This window comes from Hypanus sabinus, chromosome 2 (assembly GCF_030144855.1).
Source record: "Hypanus sabinus isolate sHypSab1 chromosome 2, sHypSab1.hap1, whole genome shotgun sequence".
NCBI lineage: Eukaryota > Metazoa > Chordata > Chondrichthyes > Myliobatiformes > Dasyatidae > Hypanus > Hypanus sabinus.
This window is the reverse complement of record NC_082707.1, coordinates 15602360-15621140: the sequence shown is the minus strand read 5'-3', so window position 1 is coordinate 15621140 and position 18781 is coordinate 15602360. Positions and strand designations below refer to the sequence as shown.

The 18781-nt window shown below is 41.6% G+C and overlaps 1 protein-coding gene across 1 annotated transcript; it reads right to left on the bottom strand.

Moving 5' to 3' along the window:
* Nucleotides 1-294: 294 nt before the first annotated feature.
* LOC132404303 (extracellular calcium-sensing receptor-like) lies at nt 295-8831 on the bottom strand. Its single transcript, XM_059988478.1, has 5 exons — nt 8559-8831; nt 6942-7778; nt 5886-6110; nt 1311-1434; nt 295-1208 (listed from the first exon to the last, which is right to left on the bottom strand). The coding sequence occupies exons 1-5, from the start codon at nt 8808-8810 to the stop codon at nt 295-297; spliced, it is 2352 nt and encodes a 783-aa protein (XP_059844461.1). The 5' UTR covers nt 8811-8831.
* Between the last annotated feature and the right edge of the window lie 9950 nt (nt 8832-18781).

The following is an 18781-nucleotide window of genomic DNA, read 5'->3' as shown; positions in this document are numbered from 1 at the left end:
ATTAATTGTGCCTCCTTAATTGAACCACTTCACACTTTTCTGGGTTGAACTCTATTTGCCGATTCTCAGCAGAGTTAGGCATCCTATTAAACTCCCGCTGTAAATATAAACTCAGACAACGCTCCAACCCATTAGAACCCCAACTGTGTTGTACAGTTCTACGTTCTATATGTTGAATGCAATGAACATTATTTGATACAGCGGGAGAATTACAAAATTAAAGCAAACAATGGACACTGAAATATTAAGATAGTGATACACAGTCACACAAAATAGTTACATAGTTCTTCATTATTAAAGCTTGCTGGATGGCATTTTACCCATGACATGTCTCTTTGTGTTCTGTTCTCGCTTAAAGAGTATAATGTAACATTTGGGAGCAAAAATACAGAACAACATCGCATAACTGGATGCTAAAATGGCAAAAACTTCCACTGCCACCGTGTACTTCCCAGGAGAACTCACGTAGGCTGGGATGAAGGTAATCCAAACTGCGCAAAAGATAAGCATACTAAATGTGATGTGTTTAGCTTCGTTGAAGTTGTCAGGAAGTTGTCGAACTAGAAAGGCGACTACAAAACACACACAGGACAGGAATCCAATGTAACCCAGCACACAATAAAAGGCAAGGTCAGACCCAACGTTGCATTCAAAAACTATTATCTCGGTAAAATATTCTGTACTCTTCCGAGGGTATGGCGGCGATGTTGCGAGCCAGACGGTACACATTAAGCACTGCAGCGAAGTAAGGCTTAAGACGGTTAATCGCTGCTGGCTTGGGCCAAACCACTTCATTATGTTATTGTTTGGCAGAGTCGCTTTGAACGCCAAGACAACAACTATCGTTTTACCCAAAACACAAGACACACAGAGAACAAATATAATACCGAATGACGTGTGACGAAGCATGCACGACCATGTTGATGGTTCTCCGATGAACGTAACTGAGCAGAGAAAGCAGAGCATTAAAGCCACAAGAAGAAGGAAACTTAGTTCTGAGTTATTAGCTTTAACAATCGGCGTCTCTCTATGATTGTAGAACGTTGCAAATACCAGCATTGTCATGCACAATCCTACCAATGCGAGCGTCACCAGGATAATCCCCATGATTTCACTAAACGATAGAAATTCGATCACCTTTGGAATGCACTCAACACGTTTCTCATTGGACTTGTATTCTGCTGGGCACTTAAGGCAACCGGTTGAATCTAAAACAAAACAGATGAGTTTTGGAGAGGGAGAGACAGTTTATATTTCAAAATGCTTCTGCACTGGCATTTAATTAATGGAAGCTCACAGAGATATCTCACCGGTGGTATTGCTAATTTCTCCTCTGGGACATTGTACGCAATCATAGCAGCACTTGGGTTGTCCTTTTTTCGGAGCCTTCCGTGTTCCGGGATTACAGCTTTCAGAACAGACCGCTCGTGGTACCTATGGAAAGTTTAAACAAGGATTTGGCCATTTTAAGTAGAAACGGGATGAAGTGCTTCACTCACCCCAAATATAAACTCATTCCACAACCTATCGACTGATAGAGGAACTCAACAGCCCAGGCGGCAAGTATGGGAATATATATGAACAGCCAGCGATTTATGTCATAACGCCTCTTTAGAACTGGAAAGGAAGGGGGAGACGCCAGAATAAAAATGATGGGGAAGGGTAGGGAAAGAACCAGCTAAAAACGTTGCAGGTAAAACCAGTTGAGTGGGAAAGGTAAAGAACTGAAGAACATTGTAGGAGAGGAGACTGGACCAAAGGGATAAAAGAAAGAGAACGGACACCAGGGGAGTTGCTAGGTATGTGGGAAGAAAGGATAAGAGGCATGGTATGGAAATAGAAGAAGAGAGAATGGGGCATTGGAACAAAAAAAAAACAGGAGGAAAATCGATGTTCAGACCATCGGTTTGCAGGTAACTTTACACAACTAAGTTTGCTTGTTGCTCCTCAATCCTGAGAGTGGCCTCATCGTTACAAAAGTGGCGGACGTGGGCCAACATATGGGAATGGGACTGGGGATGGTCTAAAATCGTTGGTCACCGGACAATTGCATATCTGGAAGATGGGAAAAATTACGCCAGGCCTCACTGTTGTAGTGGAGGATGCTTTAGGAGCACTGCATGCAACAGACTACACCAACTGATTTCCAGATGAAGTGTTGCCCCAGCTGGAACGGTTGTTCGTGGTCCGGAATAGAGTTACGGCAGGAGATAAATAGGTAAGTGTAGCAGATCTGCTGCTTGAAGAAGGTTGGTGAGGAATGACGAATGGAGAAGGGGCTCACAATGGGAGAGATCCCTGCAGAAACTGGAGAGTGTTGTGGAGGTAACGATGCATTTGGGGGTAGAATCCAGCTGAATATAGTTGAAGGTAATCGTGGGAATAAGGAGGTTTAGAAAAGCTGTCGGTCGGCACGTAGTCTCTAGAAATGGCGACACAGAGATCGAGAAAGTGTTCCGAGGTATCAGAAGTGGATCAAGTGAACTTAAGGGCAGGGTGGAAGTTGTAGGCATAGTTGATGAAACAGAAGAGCTCTGCTTGACAATGTTAAAAAGAATGAGAGGGTTATACGGCTGTGGGTCATATGTGAACTTGAATGCCGTTGTGCTTTTTTCAGGCTTTTACCGGGGTACCATCCCATACTGAGTTAAGAATAAGGAAGATCTTGGAAATGTATTTTTAATAACTTACCCGTTTTTGGAATACTTTTAATAGTGTCCATAGGCACGGAGTATTTTTTTTCATATACCTTTACCCTCTGTAGACGATTCGGTTCCAGTAAGAAGGACTAAACGTCCAGTTGCTATGGCAGTCGATGAAATATACAGCAGGGAAACATACATTTTAATCCACCCAGTCTGTGCCAACCAGCAGCTATTCATGTACACAATGAGAAAATTATCTATTTTCATTTTCCCCATATTTTCTTGAGCTCCCTACAGATTTCATGCTCTCCAATACTTCGGGGGCTATTTACAGTGACCGATTGACCGATCGACACACACTTCTTCGGCGTGTGAGTGGACAACCAGAGCAGCCGGCGTGATCACTGGTAGGACATGCAAGCTCTACAAGAGTGCACAATAGGTCAGGATTGAACCTCAGTCTCTGGTACTATGAAACAGCGGTTCCGCCCTGCTTAAACTCGTTGACGAGGTCCAGAATATGCCCTTAGGCACATTGTCTCGAATATTTGGAGTTCACTGAAACAGGAATCATTTGGATATTTCTTATCCTGTGCATTTGTAAACGTTACCTGACAAAAGTATTTCAAGGTTACCACTGATGAAGACGAAATAAACAATCTTAAATCACTTGAAAAGATCATTCGTTTGACCTCGCCAACATATATTCCGCGGTACCTCTGGCCTCATCCTATTAATAATATAACAACATGAACCAACGGAGCAAAATTAACTTATTCTCCCCATCGATTCTGCTGAATATTTCTATCTTGGCCGTTGTTTTTTTAATCCCCTCAGTTCCATTCTTGCGTTACTTAGACGCCACTGCTGATTCGGACACTATCAAACTTCTCTTTACATATGCCCAATATCTTCACTTCCATAGCCGACTGAGACGACGAATTCCATGGATTCACAACCTTGTGTTGGAAGACATTCCTAGCATCTCATTTCTGAAGGAATGTCCTTCTATCATGAGGTTATGCATTCTGGTCCAGGCTCTCCCCACACCCCCGTGATAGGACATCGTATTCACATCCACTCTATCCATGCCTTTCAATATTCGGTGGGTTTCGGTGTGGGTTTCACCACACGGCTCCCACCCCCCGAATTCTTCTAAACTTCAAAGAGTGCAGGGAGATAACTGTTGCAGCCTTGACGTCTGATTTTTCTCCCCATTTAGAACATATACACCGCCTTTATTTATTCTGCAAAATTGCCGAACAACACGTTTCCATATATTACATTCTATCTGTCAATTCATTGCCCATTCTCCCAAACTGTCTACGTCTTTCTGCAGATTCCGTTCTTCCTCAACACCCTCTGATCCTCCACTTAAAGTCGTCGGCAAATCTGGCCACAAAACCATCGATTCTGCCATTTAAATCCTCACTTTTTCCGACTTATTTCTCAATTACCGATTCTGCAAATTAAAACGAACTAGTCCTCTCTCTCCCGTTCTCTCTCTTTCTACTTCCACCAGAAACGTGGTGGTGCCAGAAAAATTGAACTCCAAAGCCGTCAACTATACAAAAAAGGTAGAAGTGAAGGAAGTTTCAGACTGGAGCAGGGTGAGGTGAAGAATGAACTTGATTGTTTGAACATAAAAAAGACAATGAAATAGGAGCAGGAGCTGTCCAGTCAGTTCCTGATGCTTACCCCAACAATCAAAATAGTAATGGTTGATCTACCACATATATCTCCTAGTTTCTGGAAGTTGCCATAGCCCTCAGCTGCCTACCCTTTTGAAAACAATATCTATCCTCCTTCACCAAAGATCCGGCTTCCACGGCCCTCTGAGGTAGAGAATCTCAGAGCTTCTCTACTCCATGTGACAAAAAATTCATGCCTAATTCGGTTTTGAATGACTGCCTGCTGAAGCTGCATCTACACTCAGTGGCCACTTTATTAGGTGAACCAGTACACCAGCTCGATAACGTAATATCTAATCGGCCAATCATGTGGCTGTAACTTAATGTACAAAAAACATGCAGGCATGATAACTATTGTTGTACAGATCAAATAGGAGAATAGGAAAGAAATGTGATCTAATTGACATTGACTGTGGACTAATAGTTGGTGTCAGACGTGGTGGGTTTCGTGTCTGAGAAACTGCTGATATCCTGGGATTTTAATGACAAACCGTGTCTTGAGTTTTCGGATAATGGTGAGAAACACGAAAAAAAAATCCACTCAACGGTAGCTGGGTGGGTCAAAATTCCACGTTAGCGAGAAAGGTTAGAGAACAATAGCCAGACTGGCTCAAGTCGACAGGAACCCGGAAGTAACTGAAAACAACGCGCATTACAACAGCTGTTTGCAGACAGGCATCTTTAAACGCATAAAATATCGTACCTCGAACTGGATAGGCTACAGTTGCAAAGGAGCACGAACGTACACCCAGTGGCCACTTTATTAGGTACCTAATGAATTGGTTCCGGAGATCTTTCCAAGAAAATTCATTCACTGTTACATTGTTAACTTCACCTGAAATTCGCCCATCTTGTACAGCTTTCCTCGTAACAGGTGGGCAGCTCTCACTGCAGATGGACTTTATTAATTACAGGAAGTCAACTAACTAACTGGTCCCGAGTGTATATCGCTTAGATAGAATCTCTACCACCAGTGGAAATATCTCATTTTTTTAATGACCCCTTACGATCTTATATCTTTTAATACGATCTGCCCTCACCATTTAGTGATTTTTAAAAATTAAACTCCTAACCGTTACGTCATTAGACCGTGCAGGAAACTGGAGTGTCCGAGGAACCCCAAGCAATTCACGAGGAGAATGTATAAAATCCCGAAGGACGACGCCGTAATTGAACTTGCTCTCCAGAATATCCCGAGCTGTAATAGTGTCGTGCTAACCGCTCCTACGGTGCTAACCGCTAGAGTGGCGCTCGGTCCCGATTTATTCTTAACTTCAAATAAAATACTGATCTGCCTTTAGGCAGGTCAATGCTCTCACTTTAGGTATTAGCCTGGGGCAAGGGAGGGAGAGTTGCTGCCATCACAACGTCAGCCCTAACGTGTCCCTTATTATTGCATGAAGAAACAACTCCAAAGCTATTGGTTTTATCATTTTGAATCTGGTGCTCTCGTGTTTACACACTGTCATAAATCTGAACACTTCTCAGAATGATCGACTCAAACGAAATATTACCTGTAATATCCAAGGTCTTTCAGCACACCACCTACCCTGGTTTGTCCTCCCGTCCATATGATTGACTCTTCGGCTAAAATAAATTTCTGTCCTTCGGGAGCTGCTCCATCATACTGTCCCACTCTTACAGGAACAGCACTGCTGTCCGTCGGCTGCCAGTTTACGATGTCGTATATTGGGACGGGATCACCGTTGCTATCGAAATAGATCCTTTCGCCAATCTTTGTGCTGAAGTTTACTGACTTCATGTAATGTAGAAGCTAAATCAAAAATTAAACGTGCGGTGAGAAGAAATGTATGGTCTCCGGGTTCAAGATGATATTGATAGATCTCAACCAAGTTCATTGAATTTTACAAGAAATCTGAACAGACTGCTTGAAGAACTCAGTAGGAAAACGATAATTGCATTTCCGCTGGAGATTTTTCATCTGGATTGAAAGTTAACGGAACGCGATGCAGGATAAAGACATGTGCAGAACAAAAAGCAGCGAACGGAATTTGACCCATGACACAGGAGAACATTGAGAAGGGAAGGCAGGGAATGTCCTAGTTATTTGAAAGAACTGGATAAATGCAGGATATGTTTCACAAACATGTTCACTAATCAATTAAATGTTTACCATTGAACGTGCCAGTAGCGTTATTTTATAAACTTCCACATTGGGGAAAGTGATAAATTGGTAAATTTGTTTATTGTTGTCACATACACAGAAATAGAGAGAAAAAATTGTTTTGCATTCTGTTCAAAGAGACCATTACACTATATCAGTGCATTGAAGGGGAAACAGTAACGGAATGCAGAACGAACAGTTAAAGTTGCAGAACATCTTCAGTTGAGGTTAGTTTTATTGGGAATCGGAACACAAGGAGTAACTCCTCGTAATCATGGGAGAACGTTCAATCTCCTTACAGATGGCGCCGGAATTGAACTCTGAATTCCGAACCTCGAGTTGCAACAACGTCTCTATATGACGACTGCGCTGCCGTGACCCAACGAAAACAAGGTGTAAGGCCATTATAAGACATATTGTGAGGTCAAAAGTCCATCTTATCATACTAGGGCACAGTTCAATAGTCTTACCAGTCCTTACCTGCCACGGTTGAAAATTTGAAATATTGGCACAGCTCCGTTTGTGAAATGGTCCGGTACCATCTTGACAGGTGAGCATATCATGGAGAGCGTGAGCGATAGCGTAGGCCGATTTATAAACATTGTAGGTCACTCTGTACTCAGACACATCAGTAAACTCGTTGTGCGCTGTAAGTAGAGTTTCATTCCCAGTGCATTCTCGAAACCCCGAATCGGATTTGTAGTCGACTGTGTTACTATCTGTATTGCTTAACTTGCAACTGAAGGCTCTTTCCCAGAACTCTTGCACTAAAGGGTTTCCGGGATAAAGAGACGGGTGAGTGTGCATGAGGAATTCTTTCAATCCTGGTATTCGCACTTTACGGATCGCGATTCCAAGTGCACCAACAACAAACAGTTTACTCTCCTGCGGGGGTAGAACCGGCGTGGTGATCCAAGCCTCGCTTCCTATCCATTGTATACCGGTAATATTCTGCTGTACAACTTCTTGTAGTAAAGTGCTCATGTCCGCTTGCGCAACGAAAGCTAATATTACCTTTGTGGAAGATTTCTTTATGATGTCTATAGTTCGAAGTAATTTCTCCCTTGGATAGGTTATGTGAAAAGCCTCAGAGAAAGCAATGCAAATTCCCATCTCTTCCATCGCTTCATTGAACGTCTGCACCGCAAAATTACCATAGTCATTGTCGCTCCTAATTGTTCCGATCCAGGTCCATCCGAAATGCTTGATGAGTTGAGCCAACGCCCTCACCTGAAAGTAATCGCTCGGGATCGTTCTGAAGAAAGAGGGATATTCACGTCTGTTGCTCAGACAGGCACACGTGGCGACATAGCTAATCTGCAGGGAGACAAGTTTGTAATCGACATATTACAAATGTTCATTTAATCTCTATACTTTAACTATATTGTCCAGCGAGCAAGCATATTTGCCGTACAGGATTGAAAGGATTTTGGTAACTCATGATATCAATGTGATAGGCGCTGGTTAATTGTGAAGAGAGAAGATTAATGTTCGGGGTTAGTAACTCGTCGTAAACACTTTAAGAAAGACTAGAAGTGACTGAGAGGTTGTTGATGGTGTACAAAGCGACGGGAAATCACGCCGAAGGAGACTGAGTGGGGAGCCGGGGGCGGAAGAAAATTGACTGTATTTCTCTTCCCACAGGTACCGACTGATGTCCTGAGATCTTCTGGAGGTTTCCGTCTCAGCTACGTCCGCGCTGTCATCAGATTTTTGAGCGGCCAATAAACAAACACATGACTACTACCTCAGTGTTTGTGCTGTATGTTTGAACTATATCCCATTGCAATTCATAATATGTTTCAAGTAATGCACTGTACCGCTGCCACAAAACAACACATTTGTTGCAATATGTCAGCGATATTAACGCTTATTCTGATTCTCATTCACTTCTTGACCAAATGCCATGAGAAAGCAGACTGCCTGAAGAACAAATGGCGATATAATTAAGATTTGGTACCAGCTCTGCGGGAATTAAGGAATAAACAGTTGTTTAAGTGATTATTTCTGAAAATCTGATGATGTTTATGAAACAAGTTCACAAAGTGACGCATCAACCAGCAAATGGTAGTTTATCTAGTTTATGAATTAGCTTACCACAGGGATCCGAAAAGGTCCAAATAACGACGCAACCCCTGAAGTCTGTGATGATCCAGTACCCCCGATGATAGCAGGAACTACGGGAGCTCTTCTACAGGTGGAATTTGTTGCGTCCATCCTGTTTAACAACTCAAAGGCTGCCTTTAAGGATACATCATGCGTGGCACAAGAATCGTAAATCCAGTAACCCAGCGTAACGTTTGGAAGAAGTTCTGGATTCCTGTTAATTTCCTCAATTGCAAAGATCATCGTTATTGCGAAACGGAAAAGTCTGAACCGGAATCTAAAGAAAATGAAATAGTGTATTTATGGAGAGGGTAGCAATAATGCTCGTTTGACAAAATATGATAATTAAAATACGCCACATATTCAGTGCCTTGAAAACCTATTCAGCCCACAACTATGTTCAGTGTTTGTTGTCTTATTTCCAAAATTTGCAATATGTTAAAGTAGGATTTTGAGCTAAGCTGTAAAACATTGCACATCGTGTCAAAGCAACAGAACAAATTTAAATCCTGTCTTCAGTCGTTACTAAAAATGAAAACACTAAAATTGGGAGGCAGACAAAATATCCATATCTTTTGTTAATACTATGGTAATTTTCTGCAGGTGCAGGATGCGCATTACCTTATCAACGTACTCAATTTGCAGATGTTGGAAATTAGAGGATCGCATTGAATAAATACACGCACTCTCGGTAAGAATCAACAGTAGGATTTTTTTAAAATCAAAACAAAATGAAGGCAAACGAGCATTCAAGACAAATCATGAAAATTATGACAGAGAAGCACAGATATGACAAGTGAAACTAATTTGAACTAATATAATTTTGAAGTAAGACTGATTTAATCTAATGTGGCCGGGGGGTGAGGGGGATGGAAGCAAGTGCAGGGAGAGAGAGGAGTGTAAAGTGAGGGTAGAAGCTAAAGGTAGTAAGGTGAAAAGTAAAAGTTGCAGTCAGGCAAATCCAGGGCAAGTATAAAAAAAAATCCAATCTTTAACATAATTGCATAAGGGCTAAGAGTGTTGTGAAAACAAGCCTGAAGGCTTTGTGTGACAATGCAAGGAGCATTCGTAACAAGGTGGGTGAATTGAATGTGCAGATAGTTATTAAAGAATAAGATATAGTTGGAAGCACAGTGACATGGCTCCAGGGTAAACAAGGATGGGAGCTCAACATCCAGGGATAGTCAATATTCAGCAGGGATAGGTAGGAAAGAAAAGGAGGTGGGGTAGCGTTGCTGGTTTGAGAGGAGTCTAACTCAATAGAAAGGAAGCGCATTAGCCTGGAGGATGTGGAATCGATGTGGGTAGAGCTGCATAACTCTAAGGGGCAGCAAACTCTGGTGCAAGTTGTGTACAGGCCACCTAACAGTAGTAGTGAGGTTGGGGATGGCATTAAAAAGGAAATTATAAATGCGTGTAATAAAGGAACAGCTGTTATAACGGGTGACTTCAATCTACATATAGATTGGGTGAACCAAATTGGTAACAGTGCTGAGGAAGAGAATGTACGCGGGATGGTTTCCTGAACCAACATGTCGAGGAGCCAACTAGAGAGCAGGCCATTCTAGACTGGATATTGAGCAATGAGGATGGGTTAGTTAGCAATTCGAGGCCCCTTGGGTAAGAGTGACCATAATATGGTGGAACTCTTCGTTAAGATGGAGAGTGACATAATTAATTCAGAAACAAAGGTTCTGAACCTAAAGAAGGATACCTTTGAAGGTATGAGACGTGAATTAGTTAAGATACACTGGCAAATCATACTTAAAGGATTGACGGCGAATAAGCAATGACAGGCATTTAAAGATCGCATGGATGAACCACAACAATTGTTCATCCCAGTCTGGCAAAAGAATAAACCAAGGAAATTAGTGCACCCGTGGCTGACAGCGGAAATTGGGGTTAGTACCTATTCCACAGAAGAAACATACAAATTAGCCAAAAAAAGCGGAACACCTGAGGACTGGGAGAAATTCAGATTCCAGCAGAGGAGGACAAAGGGCTTAATTAGGAAAGGGAAAAACGATTATGAGAGAAAGTCAGCATGGATTTGTGAAAGGAGAATCATGTCTGACGAAACTTATAGAATTTTGTTTAAGGATGTAACTAGTAGAGTTGATAGGGGAGAACCAGTGGATGTGGTATATTTTGATTTTGAAAAGGCTTTTGAGAATGTCCCACACAGGAGATTAGTGTGCAAACTTAAAGCACATGGCATTGGGTGTATAGTATTGATGTGGATAGAGGATTGGGTGGCAGACATGAATCAAGCAGTGGGAATAAATGGGACCTTTTCAGAATGGCAGGTAGTTACTGGTGGGGTACCGCAAGACTCAGTGCTGGGAACCCAGTTGTTTACAATATATATTAATGATTTAGACGAGGAAATTAAATGCAGCATCACCAAGTTTGCCGATGGCATGAAGCTGGGCGGCAGTGTTTCCTGTGAGGAGGATGCTAAGAAGATGCACGGTGACTTGGATAGGTTAGCTCAGTGGGAAAATTCCTGGCAGATGCAATGTAATATGGATAAATGTGAAGTTATCTGTCTTGGTTGGAAGAACAGGAAAACCGTTTATTATCTGAATGGTGGCCGATTAGGAAAAGGGGAGGTGCAACGAGACCTGGGTATCATAGTACAACAGTCATTGAAAATGGGCATGCAGGTAGAGCTGGCGGTGAAAACGGCGAACGGTATTTTGGATTCATAGCAAGAGGATTCGAGTACGGGAGCAGGGAGGTTCTACTGCAGCTGTACAAGGCCTTGAGGAGACCACAGCTAGAGTATTGTGTGCGGTTTTGGTCCCCTAATCTGTGGAATGACATTCTTGCCATAGAGGGAGTACAAATAAGGTGTACCAGATTGTTTCCTCTGATGGTATGACTTTCATATGAAGAAAGACTGGATCGACTAGGCTTATACTCACTGGAATTTAGAAGATTGAGGGAGGATCTTATTGAAAAGTAAAAAAATTCTAAAGGGATTGGACAGGCTAGATGCAGGAAGATTGTTTCCGATGTTGGGGAAGTCCAGAACGAGGGGTCACAGTTTAAGGATAAAGGGGAAGCCTCTTAGGACCGAGATCAGGAAAAACTTTTTCACACAAGGTGGTGAATCTGTTGAATTCTCTGCCACAGGAAACAGTTGAGCCCAATTTATTGGCTATAATTAAGAGGAGTTAGATATGGCCCTTGCGGCAAAATGGATCGGGGGATATGCAGAGATAGCAGGTACAAGGTTCTGAGTTGGACGATCATCCATGATCGCACTGAATGGCGTTGCAGGCTAAAAGGGCCGAATGGCCTACTCCAGCATCTATTTTCTATTTTTCTATGTTTAAATCTGAGAATGCGTACAGGATCATAGCAAAGTTACTGAACGCACCCCAGAGCTCAGTACAGACCATCGTATGCAAGTGTAAAACAGATATGAAACCACAATCTGACTGCATTCCTCTTAACGTAAGTGCTAGAGAAATATTGTATTTGCCAGAGGGATTTCCGTAATGTGAACATTCATTCTGAGTGAGTTTCAGAGTTCAGTGGTTGCATCTAAAAATGTCGCACTTGGCTCAACCATCTCGAAAGCCTTTCACAAGAAAGAGTATTTCTGGAGGACTGGCAAGGAACAGGCTCTGACTAAAACAATGGAAATCATTGCTAAGTGTCACTTGGAAGTTACTGTAAAGACTTGAAACGTCTTATTGTCCGTTGAGGTTAAAATGGAAGATTTGGCCTCAGTAATAAACCTTATGTGTTGAATAAATCTAATACTGTACATAAGCCAGGTAATACCATCACTACTGTGAAGTATGGTAGGGGTAGAATCATGCTATAGGGATGCTTTACAGCAGCAGGGAATGGAAAGCTGTGCAGAACTGAGAGAAAGGTGTCCGCTGCTAAATGCATATAGGTCCTGGATAAGACCTGCGACCGACTGCCAGAAAGATTATACTAGGGAGGAGTTCGTCTTTCAAAGGACAATGCCACAAAGTCCATTACCAAAGCAACCGTGGAGTGGCTTGAAATGAAGAATATTGATGTCCTTTTGTGACACATTCAGAATTCTGCCTTAATCAGATCCAATCAGCGACTTCAGCAGCGGACAACGAGGGCTTATCTCGCTGTTGGCGGCCCTCATTTAAAGGAAGAGCTTCATAGGCTTTCGGTCTCGCTCCGCTGCCCCAGATGACGGCGGCAGCATCGCACAGCGATGTTTCGCAGATCGGCGGCGCTGGGTTAAAATGAAAACATCGTAGGCATTATATGGCATTTTGGCGGCCTATTCAGCGCAGGCGCAACGCAAAGTGGAGTGGACCAGTGCCTCAGTGATGAGAGTGGGAGTGTCACGCTTTGCATCAAAGCAGGAATTGGCTTGGAAGAGGTGACGGCTCAGCGTAATTTGTCGAAGTACTGTTTGGGATACTGTTGTGGGGGTGACTTCCCAGTAGAATGCAACAGAGACCATGTTACTGATAATCTGCATGTTCCCGTTGTGCAGAAGGGAAAGAGGAATAAAAAGGGAGCCATATTGATAGGGGACTCAATAGTCAGAGGAACAGGCAGGAAATTCTGTGGACCTGAACGAAACACCCGAATGGTTTATTGCCTTTCAGGTGCCAGGGTAAGGTTCGACTTGGATCGTGTCCACAGCATTTGGAGGGCAAGTGGGAGTAGTCCAGATACACATTGGCAACGATGACATAGGAAGAAAATGCAAAGCGGTCCTGAAGAAAGAATATAGAGAGTTAGACAGAAAACTTAGAGGAATTACGTATAGCATAGTAATTACTGGATTGCTACCTTCGCTACGAGCCGGTAAGGATAAAAACAGGATGATTAGGTAGATATATGTGTGGATTTGAAGCTGGCCCAGAGGAAAGCGCTTCAGATAATTAAATGATTGGTATTTCTTCCGGGGGAGGTATGACCGGTACAAAATGGAAGGGTTGCACTTAATCTGAGAGAGACCAATGTTCTCGCGGGCAGCTTTGTTAGACTTGTTAGGGATGGTTTAAATTAATTTAGCAGGGGAATTGGAGCCAGAGTGAAGAGATTCAGAATAGGATGGATGGAAAAAAATACAGAAAGTTACCGTGCAGTCAGACTGTCAAGAAGGGAAGCAGGTTATAGGCAAAAAAAAACACTACAGCCAACAGAGTGGATAGTAGTGCTTTAGGGATGAAGAATCAAAAAGCGTAGCAAAGGCAGTACACTAAGTATTACATCTCAATGCAGAAATATAAGTTGGACTATCTTGTTGCATTTTAATCGAATGTTGGATGACTGAAGGATAATTGTAGTTGGGAGCTGAATATCCACAGTTGCTTATTGTAACGGAGTGATAGGAAAGAAGGTAGAGGAGTTGGAATGGCTCTGCTGATAAAAAAATAAATTAACGTTAACTCAATAGGAAGATACAAAATAGGATCAGAAGATGTTGAATCCCTGTTGGTTGAGTTTAAAAAATGCAAAGTAAAAAGGACGTTGATGGTAGTTATTCCAGGCGTCCAAACAGTATCTTAGATGTAGAATACAGATTACAGTGGGAAATTTAAAAAAGTGTGTCTTAAGGGCAATATTATGACAGTCATAAGAGATTTTAACAATCCCTTAAATTGTGAAAATTGTGTTGGTAATGAATCTAAGCAGAGAAAATTTGTTGAATGCTTTCGAGATGAATTTTAGAGCAATTTGTCGGCGAGCCTACGAGAGCACCCGCTGTATTGGATTGGGTGTTTTGTATAGAAACAAAGGCGATTTGGGAACTTAAAGGAAAGGAACCATTAAGAACGTATGCTTAAAAGATGTTTGAGTTCAGCTTGAATCTTGATAGGGAAAAAGTAAAATCTGACATAGCAGGATTACAGTCGAGTAATGGAAATTACAAGGGTGTGGGAGTGGAGTTGGCCAAAGTTACTTGGAAAGTCTTGCTTGTAGGAATGACAGCTGAGCAGAAATGGTCTGAGGTTCTGGGATACATGAGGAAGCCGCAGGGCTGATGTATTCCAAAAAGAACGAAATGTTCAAATAGAGAAAAAAATGTGAATCTGTGGATTGTAAGGGAAATGAAAGAGGTCGTAAAAGCAAAGTGAACATAAAGGCATAAGAGACAACATACAGTAAAGAATATTTTAGCTGGAAGATAGAGGATTTGAGGACTTTAAAAACCTACAGAAAGCAACTAAAACAATTATTAGTAGGGAAAAGATGAACTATGAAAGCACGCTAGCAATCAATATCAAGGTTAATAGAAAAAAAACTTTTTCAGGAATATAAAATAATAAAAGAGAGATGAGGATAGATATAGAACGCTTGAAAAGGAAACGGGAGAAATAATAATGGGGACAAGGAGATGGCAGATGAACTCAGCGAGTATTTTGCATCAGTCATCTCTGTGGAAAACACAAACAGTGCGCCAGGAGTTGAAGAGTGTGAGGGAAAAAAGTGAGTGCCGTTACTGTTACAGGAGAGATGGTGTTCAAAAATCTGAAAGACCTAAGGTTACATAAGTCACCCAAACCAGATGAACTGCACCCTCGGGTTCTGAAAGAGAGACCGGTAGAGTTTGTGGAGGTAGTAGTAATGATCTCTCAAAAATTGTTGGATTCTTGCAAGGTGTGAATGGAGCAGGAAATTTCAAATGTCACTACACTCTTTAAAGAAGGAGGAAGAGAATAGAAAACAAATTATCGAACAATTAGCCTGACGTAGTGGTTGAGAAGGTGCTGCAGAAAGTTGTTAAGGATGCGCTTATGGAGTACCTGGTGACACAGGACAAGACAGGGCAAATTCTGTATGGTTTCCGTAAGGGAAAATCTTGTCTGATGAACCTGTTGGAATCCCTTGAGGAGAATACAAGTATGAATCATAAAGGAGATTCAGTGGATGTTGTGTGTTTGAATTTTTAGAAGGTAAAAGTGTCCCACATGAGGCAGCTGACCATATTAAGAGTCCATGCTTTTGCAGGGAAGTTATTAGCACCGTTAGAGCATTGAAAGATTGGTAGGATGCAGTGATTAGAAATTAAAGAATCCTTTTCTGCCAGTCGGTGGCAGTGACGAGTGGTGTTCCGTAGCGGTCGATATTGGGACCACTTTTTTATGCAGATGCTCAATGATTTTGAAGATGGTATATATGGCTTTGTTGCCAGGTTTGACGATATTTCGAAGTTTGGTGGCCGCGAAGATATCGTTGTAGAAACAGGAAGGCCGCAGAAAGACATAAACAGATTAGGGGGATGAGCTGGAAAGTGGGAAATGAAAAGGCCATGCACTTTTGTAGAAAACATATATGTGAAGAATATATTTTCTAAACAGGGAGAAAATCCGCAAATCTCAGATGCAAAAGGATTCAGGAGTAGTACCGAACACCTCAAGGTAAACTTGCAAGTTAAGCCGATGGCTATGAAGACAAATGCAAGGTCAGTATTAATATCAAGATTATAATTTCTAAACATGTACGTGATGCTGAGATTTTAGAAGGCTTTGGCGATGCCTCACCTTGGTTACTGTTAATAGATTCCAGTCGAAGAAAATATGTGATTGCATTGAAGAGGGTTCAAAAGAGGTTCACAGGGTTGTTTGCTAAATTTAAAGCGTTATATGAGGAACTTTTAATTGCTCTGGGTCTGTACCCGCTGATGTTTAGAAGGATAAAGGGAGATCTCATTAAATCCTTTCGAATACTGAAAGGTCTCGACAGAGTAGAGGTTGAAAGTATGTTGCTGATAGAGGGGGAGTCTAGGAAAACAGGGCACAGTTTCAGAACACAGGGGCGCCGATCTTAAACAGGTGTGGAGAAATGTCTTTAACCAGTGGGTGGTAAATTGGTTGAATTTATTACCACGTACAGTTGTGAAGGACATGCCATTAGCTGTATATGTAGCGGAGATTGATAACTTCTTCATTGACAATGACATTAAACATTATAGGGAGAGAGCCATGTACTAGTGTTGGGGAAGTAAAATTAATTACCCATGATTGACTGGTAGAGCATATTTAAATGGCTACTTTTTAATAAAAATATTCACTTACAGCATGTGGGCTAAGCTAGCATTTATTGCCCATCCCTAGCTGCCCTTGAGAAGGTGGTATTGAGCTGTCTTCTTGAACCGCTGCATTCCCCGAACTGTAGGTATACCCTCAGTGCTGTTAGGCAGGGAGTTCCTTGATTTTGAACCGGCGGAAAAGAAAGAAGAGTGATATGTTTCCAAGTCAGGGTGGTGAGTAAATTAAAAGGGTTTTCCCGGTGGTGGTGATCCCAGGTCTCTCCTGTACTTGACCTTTTAAATGGCAATGGTTGTGGGTCTGGAAGCTGCTGCATTAGAGACTTTGGTGTGCTGTTGAAGTGCACCATGTAGTTTGCACACACTGCTGCAAATGTTCGTCCACAGTGGAGGAATTGAATGCTGTGAAAAGTGTACCAATCATGTGTGGAGGCTTGTACAGGATGCTGTCAAGATGCTTGCGTATTGATGGAGCTGTTCTCATACAGCCGAACGCCGTGTATTTCATAGGCTCCTAACAGACTTGGAGACAGTAGAGAGTATCTGGGGAGTCAGGAGGTGAGTTATACGCCGTAGGATTCCAAGCCTTTGACCATTTCTGGTTGCCATGTTCATTTTATAGCTCGACCAGTTCAGATTCCTGACAATGATAACACCTAGGATATTTATTTAAAGGAGTCATTGATGGTGATGAAATGAATGTGAAGGGACGATGGTTAGAGCATCTCTTGTTGGAGATGGTTATTGCCTGGCACTTGCGTTGCACAAATGTTACATGCCACTTGTCAGACGAAGCCTGGATATTGTCCAGGTCATGACGCATTTGCGTATGAACTGCTTCACTACCTGACGAATCACACATGGTGCAGAACATTGTGCAGTCACCTGCGAACGCCCTCACTTCTAACCTCATGACGGAAGGAAGGTCATTGATGAAAGATGGTTCGACCTAGCACGCTTCTCAAAGGAACTTCTACAGTGAAGCCATAAGGATGAGAATATTGACCTCATCTTTTGGGGGCTGAGTACTTGTGCAAGGTAATGTATGAAGCAAATACAAGCAGCTTTACAACCACGATAGACTCACGACAATTTACAGATACTAGAATACGAAGCAAGAAATAATCTGCTGGAGGAACTCAGCAACTGAGAGAGGAAAGGAATTGTGTATGTTTTGGGTAGAGATTCAATTCAGGACATGATAAGTGGTTTGGCCTTCATTATTCCTTTCCGGCCACAGATCCTGAGATCCAGCAGCCTATTGTTTGTTGCTTAATATTAAGATACATCGGTATACAGAGAGCATAATATTTAATTCAGGTACTGAGATGAATAAATCGAATTTTATGACCTGATTCTGAATGAAGAAGAAATTACTTTCAATATGTCTTATAGCGATTAAGGCCGCTCTGATATGAACAAACGTTTACAAACTATTTAAAAATGAGCTATAAAATGAGCAAGAATTACGATAAGGATGCAAGATTTCAGAATTTATGGAAAGAGAAAATGACTTTATTTTCAAAACGAATATTATTGGCTGTGTCCTTTTAGATTAGCATTGTTTTCTCTGCATGCCTTTTGTTCTCAGCCACCGTGGGGGAGGCGGCACAGGAGCCATTGCTCCCATACCATCTGGCTCAGGAACAGACCTGAAACATTAGGGATAACTTCACTCATCTCAACACTTGACTGATTTCCCAGCATATGCACTCCCTTGAAGGACTCAACAACTCGTGTATTGAATATTACTAATTCACTTGTATATTGCTTTATTATGTATATTTTATTTTTTTGTTTACTTCAGCTCAGGCTGGTAAAACCTGAGGTACGGGCAGAGCCAGGCACACTCATATCTGAAATGAAAGTAAATTTCGGACTTTTCTAGTTGTGGTTAGTATTGTGTCTCTGGGTTTGTCCATACAGATATTTTCGTACAGCTCAAATTCTTTAATGGAATAATAATAATAATAACAATAATAATAATAATAATAATAATAATAATAATAATAATAATAATAATAATAATAATAATAATAATAATAATAATAATAATAATAATTATTATTATTATTATTATTATTATTATATTCACACGGTCTTCTACTGCAACTTGGTAGTTTGTCAGTCTTTGTGTGTACTTTTTCATTGATTCCATTGTACTTCTTTGTTCAAATATGTATGTCCGAAATAAAGTCAATCTCAG